Below are 15,172 nucleotides of genomic sequence, written 5' to 3' on the forward strand. Positions count from 1 at the left end.
GCTAAGCAGTTGTGGATTAGAGAGGTCTTTAGTTGGGCAGAGCAGTGAGGAGAGGACAAGGATTAAGGGGCAGCAATAAGAATAACAGTGAGGAGAGGCCTCAGATTAGGGGGCAGCAGTTAGGAGATCAGCAAGTAGAAGAGGCCTCTGGTTACGGGGCAATGGTAAGGAGAAGTCTCAGGTTGAACAGAGAGTGGGAAGACACCAGGGAAACCCTGCTGCTGCCCCACAAACCCAGGTGTCTCCCCACTCTCTGTTCAACCTGAACAAATGGGGAGAGGCCCAAGGTCAAAGGGAGAGGAGCAGTGGCAAATAAACCCAAAACAATGGGGAGAGGCCCCAGGTCAAAGGGAGAGGAGCAGTGGCAAATAAACCCAGGTTTGAGGTTCTCACCAGAGAAAGACGACTTAGCCAGAGCCCCGATTCCATAAGCATTGGAGTTCCGCTTCAGCTTGGGGAGAATGGAGGTTGTGTCTTCCATGGAAAGCTGAAAAGAGAGAGAGCATGAAGGTGTGAAAGAGAGGGAAAGATGAAGGAAAAAGAAAACAAGAGAAGGAGAAGAAGGGGATGGAAATGAGAGATCAGTTGAAGAGTTCGGGAAGGATGGGAAGCAGAAGAAAATGACAAGAGAAGGAATACAAAGAGAAGGGGAAAAGGGGATGCAATATAATCTGCGACAAAGAATCTGCATGACTCCCTTTGCAGGGCTGCATGAGGTAAGAGCAGGGTTGAGGGGGAGGCCCCTCTCTGTGGGGATGTTGCCCTTCCTCCATCTCTCTTTTGATGACTGTGGTGAGTTTTTCTTTATGGTGACTGCTGGTTTGGGGTGCAAGGAGTAGGGGTTGAGGGTGAGGAGGTGTGACGTTATTGACATGAACTGTGACTGTATAGACCATTGTTGTAACCAAGGTCCTATAGTGGCACCAAATCTTGTACAAAGGAGGTCACATAAGGTGTCCATTAAAAGGTTATGATTTGCTGGTTATGATTTTGCTATCTGTATGAATGTATCATTTTTGTATTTCAAGTTATAAATATTGGATCTATACTGTCTGTATTTCAAACTTGTGCTATGATTCTGGGTGACACTCCAGACAATTTGGTGTCAGCACTGCCTAACTTGCTTGATGGCCCATTAAGGACCATCAGCTATACAACTGACCCATTGAGAGAAAGCAGATACACCTTGTAACTCAGCAAGGCATGCAGGGACATACCTATGGACAGAACTCTAAGGTTTTTCCATGCCATGGGCGGGGTGGCTTGTGGTTGGAACAAAGAAAGCACAAGTCACATGGCAAAAGGACTATAAAAGGCATCATCATCATCTCCATTTTGTCTTCAATCCTGCTTCTGACCTCTGGAAGAACTGTGCTTGAAACTGAAGCTCTGAACAAAGGACTGAATGACCCATCCCAGATGTGGATGTACTCCAGAGACTTGATTTGAGCCTGCAGTTTATTCCATCACTGCTACAAGCCTGAACCAAGAACTTTGCCATTATTGTATGTAATTGATTCCATTTAACTAATTTTAGCTCTCATCTATATTTCTTTCTTCTTATGGATAAACCTTTAGATTTTAGATTCTAAAGGATTGGCAACAGCATGATTTGTGGGTAAGATCTGACTTGTATATTGACCTGGGTTTGGGGCTTAGTCCTTTGGGATCGGGAGAATCTTTTTTCTTTTACTGGGGCATTGGTTTTCATAACCATTTGTCCCCATAACGAATGGCATTGGTGGTGATACTGGGAAACTGGAATGTCGAAGAGAATTGCTTATATGACTTATGGTTAGCCAGTGGGGTGATACCGAAGTCCTCTCTGTTTGGCTGGTTTGGTGTGCCTTAGATATGGAGAACCACCAGCCTGGGGCTGTGACTGCCCTGCTCTAAGCAATTTGTCCTGAATTGATACTCTCAGTTGTGTCCCGCCAGAGGCCGCGTCGTTACAGGAGGTGACAGCACAACAGGGCAGGAGGCAAGAAGAAGTAATAACAGGGGAAGAATATGCTTTTGGCCATTGTTTTCTCTCACATTTTAAATAATCTGTAATGAAAAAAACAAAATGAAGAAGCATGTGATGATTCGCTCTTTATTCTGTCCATTCACAGCTACAAAAAAAATACACAAACAAACAATAATAATGGCCTCATCCTTGTAACTCCCAGCCATTCCCCTCTCTATACTCAGCCTCAACTCTAGAGAGAGGGGGACACTAAACCACCACAGGAGAGAGGGGTTAATTGGTGTTTGTTTCTCCTAGGAGTGCATTCATCCCCTTCTTCCTTGAGAATGACAGGGTTTTGAACTCCACATGCTCCTCCACAAGGGCTAGTTTCTCCAGCTAAATCCATCAGGTTCCCTCATCTATTCCAGCCAAAATCATCAGACTTTGGGGTTGCTTATAAAATTGGGCACCTATGGGCTGATTTTCACAGGGGCTGAGCAACCACTGCTCCCACTCCCAACAATTACAGGTGAAGATATAGGTGAACAGCCCTTCTGAAAATCATAAGAGCATAAGAATGATACTGGGTCAGATTACTGGTCCATCTAGCACAGTATCCTGGCTCTGACAGTGGCTGATGCCATATGTTTCAGAGGGAATTAACAGAACAGGACAATCATCAAGTGATCCATCTGTCATCCACTTCCAGCATTTGACAGTCAGAGGCTTAGAGTTATAGTTTTTGCCTTCACAACATCCCCTGGCAATGAGTTCCACAGGTTGACTGTGCGTTGTGTGAAGAAGTACTTCATTTTTGTTTGTCTTAAGCCTGATGCCTATTAATTTCATTGGGTGATCCCTTGTTCTTGTGTTATGTGAAGGGGTAAATAATACTTCCTTATACACTTTCTCCACAGCATTCGTGATTTTATCATCTCTTCTCCAAGTTGAAAAGTTCCAGTTTTTTTAATCCCTTCTCATATGGAATCTGTTCCGTATCCCTGATATTTTTTGTTGCCCTTTTGTTTTCATTTCTAATACATCTAATAATCAGGCCCAGAGTGTTTCAAGCTGGGCAACCAAAAATGAAGGCACTCAAAATTAATGGCACTGTTTTGCTGGAAGGTGTTAATAGCTGCTATCAAGCAATTGTTTGATCTAGGGGCAATCACAGAACTTGCTAAGGCTGATGAGTGTGCCAGCTACCCTTCATTCAGGTTAAATGGAAGAAGCAATTAAGTGCCTTTATGGAATAAGATTTCTGGAGACAGTGGAAGCCACCGTCCAGGGCACTAAGCCACATGCAAGGCCAATCAGAAGCTAAGCAATATGGCCAAGGGATTTCCCTGGAGATTGATCTGGGCCACTGATTAGTTGGAGTTCTGTATGTGTCTGCATGTGTCAGAGGGAGAAAGCAACAAGAAAGCCAGAGAGCAGTTCTGAGTATGGCCATGAAAGGAAGCAGAGGGACAGAGCTCCTTGGGACAAAGGATTGGCTGAAAAGGCAGGCTTTGGAACTGTGAGCAAGGAAACTGCCTGTTGCTGTTTGTTTCTATTACAATCAGGGAAACAGGACTTTGTACATTCTTTGTAAATAAACAGGTTTGCACCAAAGAAATACCTGACTGTATCATCAATTTCTCCTTCTCACAGAAATAATCCAGCAAGGCCCCAAATATTGGATAACCGCTCAAGAAAGTGGTCAACAGGAATTTTTGAAACAATGGTCCTTGGAGTGTAAATAATTGTATACACAGGGAACGCATGCAGGTATTGTTTAGTGCAAGGATTTTATCAACAGGAATTTGGGATGGTTCCATTACTCACTAGTGACAAAGCCACAAATCATCCAAGTGCCAAAAAAACTTTTTCTTCCACCACACCACCATGGATTCTGTACATGTCACAGATTTTACAGGAATACTATGTTAGGAACATTTTAAAGAATTTTTACAAAATTTTATTGGAACTTTAATTAGTATATTTCTATACTTGTATCCAGTCGCCCGGGTTACCTACTGTACAGGGCTCAGATGAAGCCATGGAAACCCCAAATAACATCTTTATTAAATAGCATTTTGATATATGAACAAATAATGATTTTAAGATCTGATAATTCAGGCACTACCAGTCCTACTTGTTCACTGGAAGCTGGGAATTCCCTTTCAAGTGATATGAAGTTCCTATTTCTAGCTTAGCAGTGACATGAGATTTGAAATGTAAATCTGTCAGTGGCATGGGATTGAGTCTCATCTATCCTGGATCTCAGGCAGGTGCAGTTATGGGGATAAATTTATACTTGTAGGAAGGAAACAGCTCTGTGCCTGGCTGATTTTGGAAAATGGTGATTGAGTAAGTACAGAGTGCTGGAAGGAGTCCCAAGGGAGTGGGCACAATGAGGGCTGAAAGATAGGGAAGCACAAAAAAATGCGAGCCATCTGATACATGTATTTATCCCCTGGAGACCAGCTCCACGTACTATACATGGTGAGACACACAGAGTTATTGTTGGTACAGTTCTTCTGGGGCTTGTGGTAGAGATGAATCTTCATTAAGGACCTGAATGTGCAGAGGAGGTGGCCTGAAGAACAGGGATAAGGTCAAGGAAAGCATTTCACACATAGGGGTGGAGTGGAAAAGGGCAAAAATGGAAGTGGACAAAGGAGGGGAATATGATTTCAAGGCTGATTGTCACTGGTGGAATAGAGGGCAATGTGATAAGACTCAAGGCCTTTGACCATTATCTTTGAAAACTCATGGCGATCGGGGGAGGTCCCGGATGACTGGAAAAAGGCTAATTTAGTGCCCATCTTTAAAAAAGGGAAGAAGGAGGATCCGGGGAACTACAGGCCAGTCAGCCTCACCTCAGTCCCTGGAAAAATCATGGAGCAGGTCCTCAAGGAATCAATTCTGAAGCACTTAGAGGAGAGGAAAGTGATCAGGAACAGTCAGCATGGATCCACCAAGGGCAAGTCATGCCTGACTAATCTAATTGCCTTCTATGACGAGATAACTTGGCTCTGTGGATGAGGGGAAAGCAGTGGATGTGTTATTCCTTGACTTTAGCAAAGCTTTTGACATGGTCTCCCACAGTATTCTTGCCAGTAAGTTAAAGAAGTATGGGCTGGATGAATGGACTATAAGGTGGATAGAAAGCTGGCTAGATCGTCGGGCTCAACGGGTAGTGATCAATGGCTCCATGTCTAGTTGGCAGCTGGTATCAAGAGGAATGCCCCAAGGGTCGGTCCTGGGTCCGGTTTTGTTCAATATTTTCATTAATGATCTGGAGGATGGCATGGATTGCACCCTCATCGAGTTTTCAGATGACATTAAACTGGGAGGAGAGGTAGATATGCTGGAGGGTAGGGATAGGATTCAGAGGTACCTAGACAAATTGGAGGATTGGGCCAGAAGAAATCTGATGAGGTTCAACAAGGACAAGTGCAGAGTCCTGCACTTAGGATGGAAGAATCCCATGCACTGCTACAGACGAGGGACTGAGTGGCTAGGCAGCAGTTCTGCAGAAAAGGACCTAGGGGTTACAGTGGACAAGAAGCTGGGTATGAGTCAGCAGTGTGCCCTTGTTGCCAAGAAGGCCAATGGCTTTTTGGGATGTATAAGTAGGGGCATTGCCAGCAGATCGAGGGACGTGATCGTTCCCCTCTATTTGACATTGGTGAGGCCTCTTCTGGAGTACTATGTCCAGTTTTGGGCCCCACACTACAAGAAGGATGTGAAAAAATTGGAAAACGTCCAGCGGAGGGCAACAAAAATGATTAGGGAACTGGAACACATGACTTATGAGGTTAGGCTGAGGGAACTGGGCTTGTTTAGTCTGCGGAAGAGAAGAATGAGGGGGGATTTGATAGCTGCTTTCAACTACCTGAAAGGGGGTTCCAAAGAGGATGGATCTAGACTGTTCTCAGTGGTGGCAGATGACAGAACGAGGAGTAATGGTCTCAAGTTGCAGTGGGGGAGGTTTAGGTTGGATATTAGGAAAAACGTTTTCACTAGGAGGGTGGTGAAACACTGGAATGCTTTACCTAGGGAGGTGGTGGATTTATTACAGCTGACCCACAAGAAAACATGTACTCTCTTTTTCATAAAAAAACCCCAAACCCAACTGTGGACAATCATATGAACAGACTTGTGAAGAGTAGAGAATAAAATTATGTGATGGATCTGCAAAGCAGGAAACGACAACTCCCATCAGCTCTCTCCACATTGTACATTCCCTTTCCCCTGGCTAGTGGCCATGTATGGGGAAAGGCCCTGAACCAGGAAGTGTCTGGGATCAGTTGACGAGGAGTAGAGGTTGTGGGAAGGGGAGCAGAAGCAGTGGCCACATGGCGGCAGCGGGGAGCTGGAGAGAAGCTAGAGGCAGGAACAGTTGCAGAGCTGTTTGTGGATTGGGCTGTGATTGCCTGGCATCACAGCTGGGTGCAGGGCTGTGCAGAGTTTATGGGGGAGCAGCAGCGGCTGGACAGGGAGCCAGTACAGAGGGGCCCCAGTGAGACACTAACTGAGCCTGTCCTGGAACCATGCAAACTCCTATTTGCATGAATAGAGACTGGGCTGGAGAGGACATCCTAGGCACTAGGCCTGAAGAGTCCTGACTCTCTATTGGACTGCCCCGTGGACCAAAACAGGAACCACTGTTGCTCCCTTTGAACTGTAACTGTTTAATCCTCTGTACCTAGGGTATCTGTAATCTTTCCCCTTCCTGCCAGCCCTAGGAAAATATCTTTTCCTTTAGCCATGTGTCTGAGCGGTTAGTGGGACCCATCAGGGTTAAGCCTACAAGGCCTAGTTGCTGAAGCACTTATAGTGCTTGCCTTGGAGTTGCAGTATACCTGGCACTAGGGTTGCCAGGTGTCCAGTTTTTGACTGGAACGCCCCGTCGAAAAGGGACTTTGGCAGCTCCGGTCACCACCACTGACCAGGCCATTAAAAGTCTGGTCGGTGGTGCAACAGGCTCCAGGGCTGTCCTTAGGCAATAGCAGCATATGTAGCTGCATAGGGCATCCGAAAATTTGGGGCATCCCTAGGTCTTAGTGTCCACCCTTCTGCCTCTTCCTATCCCTGTTCTGACCCTTTCTGCAGGTTCGCACCACAGCTGGCTGCTGCAGCCTGGTGAGTCTAGTACTTAAAAGCGAAAAAGCCTTCCAGCCTGCCAGACCTATTAGCACAACACTGAAACTGTTAAAGAGTCACTCAAGTGGTAATGAAGCCATTTAACAGGCATTTGCCAATATACTGTCAGTTTCTGAGTTTACTACAAAAACAGCTGTGCATTACTGTTTAAAATTTGCTTTAAAATATTTCATTAGTGTGTTGCTGAAGATTATAAAATCACATCTCTAAAAAATCCTTGCATAGATTTTTAGGTGCACAATCTGAGTATTCATCTTTAGCCTTAAATGCTCGGATCTTCAGACATATAGTTTTTTAAATAAATCCTTCAAAAGACCACCCTTATCTAAAATACATGTGTGAGCCCGGGCTGCCGTCGGTCATAGGGGCACCAGTTTAATAATACTGCATAGGACACCATAAATCCTAAGGATGGCCCTGGCAGGCTCCCTGCCTGCTCTGGCTCTGTGCGGCTCCGGGAAGCGGCCGGCATGAACCTGTGGCCCCTAGGTGCAGGGGCAATCAGGGAAGCTCTATGCACTGTCCCTGCCCTGAGCGCCACCTCCGCATCTCCCATTGGCCAGGAACTGCAACCAAAGGGATCTGCGGGGGTGGTGCCTGCTGGCATGGAGGTACCTGGCTGCCCCTGCACCAAGGAGCTGGGTTGGACATGCTGGCTGCTTATGGGAGCAGCGCGGAGCCAGGGCAGGCATCCCTGCCTTAGCCCCCCTGCGCCACTGCCCGGCTGGAGCCCACACACTGAACCCTCTGCCCCAGGTCAGAACCCCCTCCCACACCCTAACCCCCTCCCAGAGCCCACACCCCAAACTCCCTCCCCCTCCCTCAGGTTGGAACCCTGTCCCGTACCCTAACTCCCTCCCAGAGCCTGCATCCCAACCCCAGCCCTGAGCCCCCTCCCAGAGCCCACACCCCACGCCTCCTCCCACACCCCAAACCCCTACCCCAGCCCTGAGCCCACTTCCGCACTCAGAACCCCTCGGCTCCAGCCCAGAATCCCCTCCTGCACCCCAAGCCCATCATCTGCACCCTCAACTGGAGCCATCACCCCCTCCAGTACCCCAACCCTCTGCCCCAGCCCAGTGAAAGTGAGTGGTGGTGGGGGAAAGCGAGCAACAGAGGGAGGGGGGAATGGAGTGAGTGGGGGTGGGGACTTGGAGAAGGGGCGGAGCCTTGGGGAAAGGGCAGGGTAGGGGACAGGGCAAGAGTGTTTAGTTTTGTGCCATTAGAAAGTTGGCAACCCTACTGCACTGCTTGCACCTTTACGGTGTGGGTTACTCCATTTCTGAGCAGTCCCAATAATCACATGACATGAGCTCATATCTCATGAGCTGCCAGTGCTAGAAATACTTTTGGGGGAACCAGTACAAATGGCTTCAGCACCAGGAAACTTTCCTCTGCACTGATATTGCACTAGCGAGCAGAGAAAACAAACACAAATATGGTCATTGCAGGTTAAATATGACCTGCAAAAGGGGGAGAAGTGGGAGCAATGGCTTGTATCTTTTCTCTTTTCCTTACGGTGTATGGAAAAAGCTTTGCTTTTAATCTATGCCTTTGCCTGTTGTTTTTTCCCCTCCCTGTTGACAACAGTGGTCAGTGCTGGATACTCCAGAGAGAAGCATAAAACCCGAAACCTCATTGTATAATGCTGTCCTGTAAGGATACATTTCTTCCTAACCTCTGAAGGTGATATTATGCCCTGATCAAGAGTATTAATAGCCAGATATGCTACAGATATACCTCAATAATCCAGCCATACCCAGAAACCCCAGGAAAGCACCCGAAATAATCTAGCAGCCTCAGAGATCACACATAGGCACCCAAAGATGGCTAGAGATAGCTCAAGATCCAATGGCACCTACAGAGCCCACAGTTATCTCCACTAGCAAAACACCAGAGGACCTGGAGACAACCCAAATCCACCAACACACAGATACTCCCCAAAATATTACTGCAAGGTCTATCAACAGCCAGACACCCCATAAAGATGCCCAGAATTTCAGTGGCACTCCAGGTCCCCAGAGATATCTCCATAATTGTGTTCACTATTCATAGTGACAGAGTTAGACATATTCTGTTAATCCTGGGGTGCCATTCAGTGAAAACTTGAACATCCTCATCAGCTGTGCAAATGCTCCTTTGCTGCCTCTCATTAAAGGAGGAGGGCTTCAGGGTTTATACTCACATTAATACCATCCCAGGAGAAATCTGTCCGGGTTTGCTATGGAAGAAAGAGAACATGTTAATGTAACACATGGGTGTAGTGTGTGCGACCATGTATTTCTCTAGTGGCTGGTCCTAATGATTATAACAGCCTGCTACTTACTCACAGATAAAGGAGTTACTCCTTTAGCTCAAGTGGTATGGGCTTGTGCTTTTGGTTCTGAAGGTCCCCGTTTCATTCCCTCCTGATCACTGTGGTGTCTGTATGTATGCGGCCATGGTTTATGACATAAGGGAGTGGGAATATACAAAGAAACACAGAGGGAAAAAGAGAGAGAGACAGACAATATATAACCCTCTGATAGGAATCCCCTGCATTCACACTGCCTTCCTTCTCTGAACATTGTGCACTGGCAATGTCAGATATTTTCAAAGAGGATGAATTTGTCAGGTCCTTATTTCAGGGCAGTAACAAGTGCATAACCCTTTGTGGGAGCTGCACGGCCCTTGGACTCACTCAAAGAGGAACTAGAAAACTAGAATATTTCAGACGAAAATGGTTCTATAACAGGGTACAAAACCATTCACTCCTGAAGTGGTTAAATGCATCCACAGAAAACCAATCTTCCTTCTGCAAACCAGTTCCAAGTGTCCCCTTCTGCCACTATAGTGCTAGTTCATTGAGGATCTCCTTGAGTTACTTATCTCCTGTTCATGGTACAACTCCCTAAAACAGGAGCTTCTGGGAGTTACACTCCACAGTTGAAGAAATGCTGAATCAAGATGCAATTCTTATATATCGTTATTTTGTAATGTGTAAAATTGTATGTGCTTTGTAAATTAACATGGCATGGCTACTGAATAAAAAGATCCGTGATCTTTTTTGTTTAATGTGAAAGGTCTTGTGATTGCATGCACTGGACATTACAAAACAGAAAACTCATATGTGTTAAATTACAGAAGCTGCATCATTCAAAACATGAAATGAATCAGCACAGGAGATACTGCCCAATAATTTAAGAGCAGAGATTTAACTGTGAATACCCCCTAAAAAACGTAACGAGAGACTAAAATGCTCTTTGTGTGGAAGAAAAATCTAATAGGCCTAAACTAATAGGCCTAAAACTTTGGTCAAGCTAACTGTGTGTTTAAAGCATAAGAAGAGGGTGAGGAAAATTCTATTAAGACGCAGATAGCAACAGCTCAGCTTAAAAATGTAACCACAACCGCTAGAAGTTAGAAAAGACCGTTAACCACAAAGGAAGCACCTGTCAATAACAGGTAAAACTTGTTTTACTATATTCCAAATAAGGCAAAGCTACCATTGAAGCTTGCACTATATGCTAAATAAGGAAAATGCTGTTGAAGGAAATGTGCTTAACAGATTGTGGTTTTCAGCTATATAAGCTCCTGTATTTTCTGTTCATGTCAGAGCAGCTCCGGCTGACTCTCTCTGTATGCACATACTTAAATAAAGTGGGTCTCAGGCTTGGTTCTGATCCAAGCACAATGTGTGGTTAATTTTTCCACTACAATCTTGGTGCTAGAGTAACAGCCGTGTTAGTCTGTATTCGCAAAAAGAAAAGGAGGACTTGTGGCACCTTAGAGACTAACCAATTTATTAGAGCATAAGCTTTCGTGAGCTACAGCTCACTTCCTCAGATGCATATCGTGGAAACTGCAGCAGGCTTTATATATACACAGAGAATATGAAACAATACCTATTCCCACCCCACTGTCCTGCTGGTAATAGCTTAACTAAAGTGATTTCCAGCACAAATCCAGGTTTTCTCACCCTCCACCCCCCACACAAATTCACTCTCCTGCTGGTGATAGCCCATCCAAAGTGACAACTCTTTACACAATGTGCATGACAATCAAGCTGGGCTATTTCCTGCACAAATCCAGGTTCTCACATCCCCCCCACCCCCATACACACACAAACTCACTCTCCTGCTGGTAATAGCTCATCCAAACTGACCACTCTTCAAGTTAAAATCCAAGTTAAACCAGAACATCTGGGGGGGGGGGGGGGGTAGGAAAAAACAAGAGGAAACAGGCTACCTTGCATAATGACTTAGCCACTCCAAGTCTCTATTTAAGCCTAAATTAATAGTATCCAATTTGCAAATGAATTCCAATTCAGCAGTTTCTCGCTGGAGTCTGGATTTGAAGTTTTTTTGTTTTAAGATAGCGACCTTCATGTCTGTGATCGCGTGACCAGAGAGATTGAAGTGTTCTCTAGCAAAGTGTGCGTTGTAAATGAACACTTCAATCTCTCTGGTCACGTGATCACAGACATGAAGGTCGCTATCTTAAAACAAAAAAACTTCAAATCCAGACTCCAGCGAGAAACTGCTGAATTGGAATTCATTTGCAAATTGGATACTATTAATTTAGGCTGGGGGATAGATCTGGATAGATAGATCTGGGTCCATGTGCCAGTGTGAAAGTGAAGGTTGGTAGACCGGTGTGAATGTGAGTCACAGGAAGACTCCCAGAGTGCCCTGCAAAGTCAGAGGTGTCTCTAAAGCAAGCCCTGTGACTCCATCTAGTGGGCATTGTGATAAATGCCCTGACCTCGGCAGTTTCTCTCTGCATGGCATGGCATGACCGGCGAGGGGCCTGTCTTGGTCTAGGAGTGTGTGATCCTATCCCTTCCGTCCTCGGACAGTCTGTTTCCGTACCCTCTTTCCTCCCCTGTCTCTAGCTCCTGCCCAGAAGGCGGCTTAACAAGCCACTGACTGGTCTGATCATCTCACCTGAAGCAACAGAGTATGTGGTGCCAGCCAATGCTCTTTGCTGAAGGCAGGCTGTAAGACAGTCGTGGAGACCCTAAACAAAACCTTCCCTGTGTGAGTGTGATGAGTGAATTGAGGTAAGTACTGGGGGCCGTGAAATCCAAAAAGGATTCCCCTCTCACCAGGTGAAGTACTGGGGACCAGAGGATCCAAGAGGATTCCCCTCTCGCTAGGTACAGATGGGGGCCGGTGAGTCAAAAAGGATCACCATCCAGCCAAAAGGCACACCGGCATGTACGCAAATTATAGCCCTTTCACTTGCAAGTTTTTAGAGAAATGGAATTGGTATACCATGGATGATCCGAAATTACAGTTTCCCCTAGAGGGAAGTTTCGACCTTGACAAGATTGTGCACCTCCGAGGCGCACTTCTTGCCAATAATGTCGGACAAGGTTAGTTTGATGCATATTTCGATTGGTATGGGAAAACAGAAAAATGGCGCCGTGAATCTCAAATGAGGAATCTGAAGGACTCCCAGGAGAAACTTAAAACACAATTAAAAGAGGCAAAGGAGAAATTAACTCTTTCCCAAACCCCAGCTGGCCAGCAAATACCCCTTTACCCTTCAAGGCCTCTTCAGAAAAACCCCTCGGCCCCATTCACTGATCTTATAGATTTATACTTAGAATGTAGACAGCTGACTGCCCCTACATCACCTAGACAGGCAAGTGCAGGTCCATCCACTCAGGGCAGAAGAAATGGAGAGGGCAGTGGACCCCACACACCTCCACCAGACTACAGTCTGGAGGCTGACTCCACTACCCAGGGACCCCTGCTCCAAGCAGTAACACCAATGTCAGCATCTACTTCACCCCCTTCCCCTGAGTTGCCCTCATATCCCACAGGGAGACCAACCACTACCCTAGCAGACTCGGTCCAATACAAAGACAAACTGCCGGAAAGTTCATCTGGACCGCCGGCAAGGAATACTAGACAACAGAAGTTACAATCCCAGGGGCCTCTCTCCCCGTCATGTAACAGTGTTCCCCTTGCACCAACTCCTAGGCCCAAGTGTTGATAATTCGGGTCACGCAATCCTGGTGACTATACACACCCCTTGGTCTCCCACAGATCTGTATAATTTGATTGAAAAATTTCCTAAAATAAGGGAAGACCCCATCAAATTTCAAGAAGAATTAAAAACAGTCATAAGCTGTTACAACCCTAACTGGGCAGATTTAAATCAAATCCTAAGAGGAGTCCTGTCCAGGGAAACATTAAATCACCTCCTACAAGAGGCCCAGTGGCCCAGCGATGACCAAGGCCATAATAGGAACTTAAACACAGACAGGAACAACCTGCTAGATGCAGTTCTCAAAATCTGCCCAAAAAGGCAGATTGGACTAAAATTAGTGCTTGTAAACAAAATAAAGGAGAAAACCCTGCTGATTATATGCAGCGCATTAAGCAGGTTTTCAAGAGATATTCTGGCATAAATAATGTAGAGGAAGATGCTAAACAAGACATAGTGGCCGCTTTTGTCCAAGGACTCAATCCACGATTGGGAGCCCAATTAAAAATTGGTACCATAGATTGGGAAGGAAAAAACCCAGATGAAATTCTAGCAGTTGCCCAGCATTACTACCGTCAGTTAGAAAAGAAAAAGGATGACATTGAAACTAAATTAATGACCCTCCAGATCCAGAATATACTGAAACCCCACAGCAACCGCCCGTTAAGGGGAAGAGGAGGGAGACCCAACAGAGGTCCCCACTGTCCCCCTACTCAGGGGCAAACCAATGATGCCTGTTACTGTTGCGGACAGGTGGGCCATTGGAAAAGTAATTGTCCCAATTGCTTTAACTGACCAATCGACCCTGCCCTTGCACTGCAATATTCTTCCACAGTTCCTTTGTGCCCTCAAAACCGTTAGGATAGCCAAGAGATGGGTAATTTCATTGCTCCGCTTGTCCCTTTAAACCAAACAGGACCATATGTAAACTGTATAATTAATGGCAGCCCTACCTCTTGCCTGCTAGATATCGGTGCCTTGTGGTCCACCCTCCGCACGGGCGACTTCCCTTCCCTTCCAGTAAGCTCCGAAATAGTAAATGCAGTAGGAGTGAGCAACACTCCTATTCCCCATCCCGTCTTCTCACCTCTGACTGTCTCTACCGGTCCTCTGTCTGAGCACCACGCTTTCCTCCTCAGCCCCTGCTCACCTGTTAACCTTTTGGGAAGAGACTTGCTGTGCAAATTAAATTGTACAATTTATTGTACCCCAGATGGTGTGTATTTGGATTGTTGGATCATATTAAAGAAGTTCTGTATTAAAATCACAAATGAGTTTGATTCCCCATAGTTTAAATTCCAGGGTATTACTAATTAAGAGGTCTCTTGGTTTTTGGTACTGTTTCTCTCCCTCTCTGTGTGAAACTTGCAAGCTGCTAATTGTGTTAGTACATTCTAAAACAGAGTTTGTTCTCAAAGCAATTCACACACAGAGAGAGACTCAAAGCAATACTCTGTAACAACAGAAACAGCACCCAGAGACTCCCCGCCCTTTTGTTGTATTAACAATTGTGATTAAAATAGAGATAGAGGATGTTTGTGGATGGATGCTTGGTGTGGATAATAACTGAATGATCAGGTAGGTGCCAGCCTAAGAATCCAGTGTCCATCGGCTGAAGAAGGCGTCAAGTCGAAATAACCAGAGGATCCCCGGAGGGCAGACTGGAATCCACCCAACAGCCTCAAGAATGGGAGAACCAAAGAACAAGATAATATCTGGCAGCACTGAGCCGTCAGGAATGTGCCGTCTGCTGATTGATTCAGCAATAACATGATGAAGCAATTCCCATAGACTGGCATAGGAAGAAATTCCTATAAAAATGGACTCTAGAAAGTGAGAACTTTGGGGTCTGATTCTGCAAACCAACTTCCAGGAGCATCAGATGAGCATCTGACAAGGCCCTGCTCCCTCCTCATGTCCAGGCCACCTGGCCAGTGGCTTGGCATGAGCAACTCTAAGGCTGGTAACTATGATAACAACTGTGCAGAACCTGTGTGTGTGTGTTTGTATGAATGAATGTGTGAATAAATATGAGATTGAATGGAATGTTATAGCTATAACTAACTGCTTACTATGATTCTTTCTGTATTC

At 45.7% G+C, this 15,172-nt stretch overlaps 1 protein-coding gene across 7 annotated transcripts in view; it reads right to left on the minus strand.

The window, feature by feature from the left end:
* Positions 1-15,172, minus strand: part of FAM131B (family with sequence similarity 131 member B) — a 116,137-nt gene that overhangs the window by 35,823 nt on the left and 65,142 nt on the right. For 6 of the 7 annotated variants that reach the window (XR_012155015.1, XR_012155017.1, XR_012155016.1 and 3 more), the window contains exons 3-4: positions 9,291-9,326; positions 394-487 (exon numbers count right to left, since the gene is read on the minus strand). Coding sequence is in view for 4 of the 7 variants with exons in the window: in XM_073312476.1 (XP_073168577.1) it covers positions 394-487; positions 9,291-9,326 (130 nt within the window). In the remaining 3 variants the exon portion in view is untranslated. Of the gene's footprint in view, positions 1-393; positions 488-1,217; positions 2,044-9,290; positions 9,327-15,172 lie in introns of those variants that run through there. The other variant, XM_073312486.1, reaches the window with a different exon arrangement.

This window comes from Lepidochelys kempii, chromosome 1, assembly GCF_965140265.1.
Source record: "Lepidochelys kempii isolate rLepKem1 chromosome 1, rLepKem1.hap2, whole genome shotgun sequence".
NCBI lineage: Eukaryota > Metazoa > Chordata > Testudines > Cheloniidae > Lepidochelys > Lepidochelys kempii.